The 1,963-nt window shown below is 67.6% G+C and overlaps 1 protein-coding gene across 3 annotated transcripts in view; it reads right to left on the minus strand.

The window, feature by feature from the left end:
• Window positions 1-622: 622 nt before the first annotated feature.
• Window positions 623-1,963, minus strand: part of SEMA6C (semaphorin 6C) — a 13,490-nt gene continuing 12,149 nt past the window's right edge. For all 3 annotated transcript variants that reach the window (XM_077772578.1, XM_077772579.1, XM_077772580.1), the window contains one exon: window positions 623-1,963. This exon is cut by the window's right edge and continues 513 nt beyond it. In XM_077772578.1, coding sequence (XP_077628704.1) covers window positions 1,425-1,963 — 539 coding nt within the window. In that variant the 3' untranslated portion in view covers window positions 623-1,424.

Consider the following 1,963-nt stretch of genomic DNA (forward strand, 5'->3'; position numbering starts at 1 on the left):
CGACTCGGTTCCTCACCCAATTGTTCTCCGCAGTTTCCCACCAAAGGCCCTTCCGCGCACACCTGGTAAAGGACTCCCAAGGCTTCCTTAGCTGCAGGGCTCGGGTCGGCCTCCAGGCGGCGCCAGGAGGACGGCGCCCGAGGGCTCCAACGGGGCGGCTACTCGCGCCACGCGCCAGCAAAACCCCGGACTTGTAAATCCGCAGAAGCAGCCCCCGCCCCCGCGAGTGGGGCTTGAAGAGGCGTTAAACTCGAGGTAGTGGGCGGGGCAGACGCTCCTGTCCGCCCCTCCCATTTGGCCCCCGGGTAACAGACAGGTGCCTTCAGCCAGCCCCAGTTACAGGAACGACCGAGTGGGCGGGCACCCGCTAGCCGACCCTCGGCGCGCGGGGCTGGAGTGCCGCCCGAGGCTCCGCGAGAAGAGGCCACGCATGCGTGTGAGGGACCACGCGCTCTGGGGACTCCTTCCCGCTCTGCAGAGGGGAACTAACTGCTTCAGATCGCTGCCGAGGGTAGCCCTGCCTCCAACCGCGCGGCCCCCTTTGCTGTCCTTTGCAGCCTCCCTGTCACGCGACACAGAGCCCAAATTCTTTAGGACAAGATTTCCTGTTGTGAAACTTAAATCACTTGCGCTGCAGCTTCATTTTATTTCTCAAAAGATACCCTCCCCCTACCCCATGGAACAAGCTAGGAAAGCGTCCTCGATCGGGAAGGTGCTCGGGTGCGCTCCCCACCCCACCTAAGCTCTGCCGTGGGTCTCCTGGGCCCGTGTTCATCTGCACACACCATTTCTTCGCCTGCCTCCTTCAGGAAACCTCTCCTGATTAACCCCGGTGGGACCGCAGCCGTCCCAATTACTGGGGGGAGTGCAAGGCCAAGGTAAAGGCAGAGGTCCGGGGACAGAGGCGCCTCGCGAGCGGACCGGTTCCCACCCCGCCCCCTCCGCTTGGAAAGTCAGGCACGGCTCGGGGACGAAGCTGTATTGGGAAGCGGAGGCTCCTACACAGTAGGAGGAGGCACGTCCCGGGAGGCCCGGGGACTCTGTACACAGCGCGCGCGCAGCCCCAGCCCCGTCGGTCCGTCCGTCCTGCGGTCCTGCGGCCCGCCCGCGGCCCAGTCTATGGAGGAAGCCCGAAGGGGCGAGTTAAGGCAGCTTGGCTGAGGGAGGGGGGAGTGGGAGTGCGCCAGGTCCCCCCCGAAAAGCTGGCTCACTGAGGGGGCGAGCTTCTCCCCTCCCACTCCTCTCTCGAGGACAGGGGGAAAGACAATAAATAAACCCGAGGCGGGCTGGGACCCCGGGAGACTCTCAGAGTCCAGAAAGGCTGGAGGTGCGGAACGTGGAGAGAGGGAGGGGTTCTGTCCTTGGAGACGCGTCCGTGCGCCCGGGCCTCAGGGGCCCAATTCGAGGACGCGGCGCGGCTCCCTTTAAAAGTTAAAATGGCTGCCGTTGGGGACCGCCGGCTGGGAGGGGGACGCGACAAGGGGCGGCTTGGGGGGCAACTGGGGCTTCTCGACGTCCACCCTCTTTAGGGCGCGGCCTCGATAGCCCTCCGGCCGGCCCAGGTACAGGAGGTGTCTGCCGGGCCCCCCGCAGTACCTGGAGGGCCCCCCCGAGGGGACCCGAGTCAGCAAGGCGGGGGGCGCACGGTGCGTGGGAAAGGGCATTCTCCGGCCGCCCCCGACTCCTAGTCGCGGAGCGGGGGCGGAGAGCGCGGGCCGGGGGGAGGGGGCCGCGCACTTGCCCTCGGGGGGCACGTCCAGCCTCAGCGGCGGCCCACACTCCCGGGGGAGGACGCTGGAGCCCGCAAAAAGCGTGGGCGCGGGGACCGGCTCTGGCGGGAGCGCCCGCGAGGTAAAGGCGGCCGGGGGCTCGGCCCCCTTCCGGGGTGGCTGCGGGCCGTGCAGGTAGCGTAGCAGTTCCTCCAGGGTGGTGACCTCCACTGCCTGTCCGGGACAGCCGGGCG

This window comes from Crocuta crocuta, unplaced genomic scaffold, assembly GCF_008692635.1.
Source record: "Crocuta crocuta isolate KB4526 unplaced genomic scaffold, BGI_CrCroc_1.0 scaffold415, whole genome shotgun sequence".
In the NCBI taxonomy this organism is placed as follows: Eukaryota; Metazoa; Chordata; class Mammalia; order Carnivora; family Hyaenidae; genus Crocuta; species Crocuta crocuta.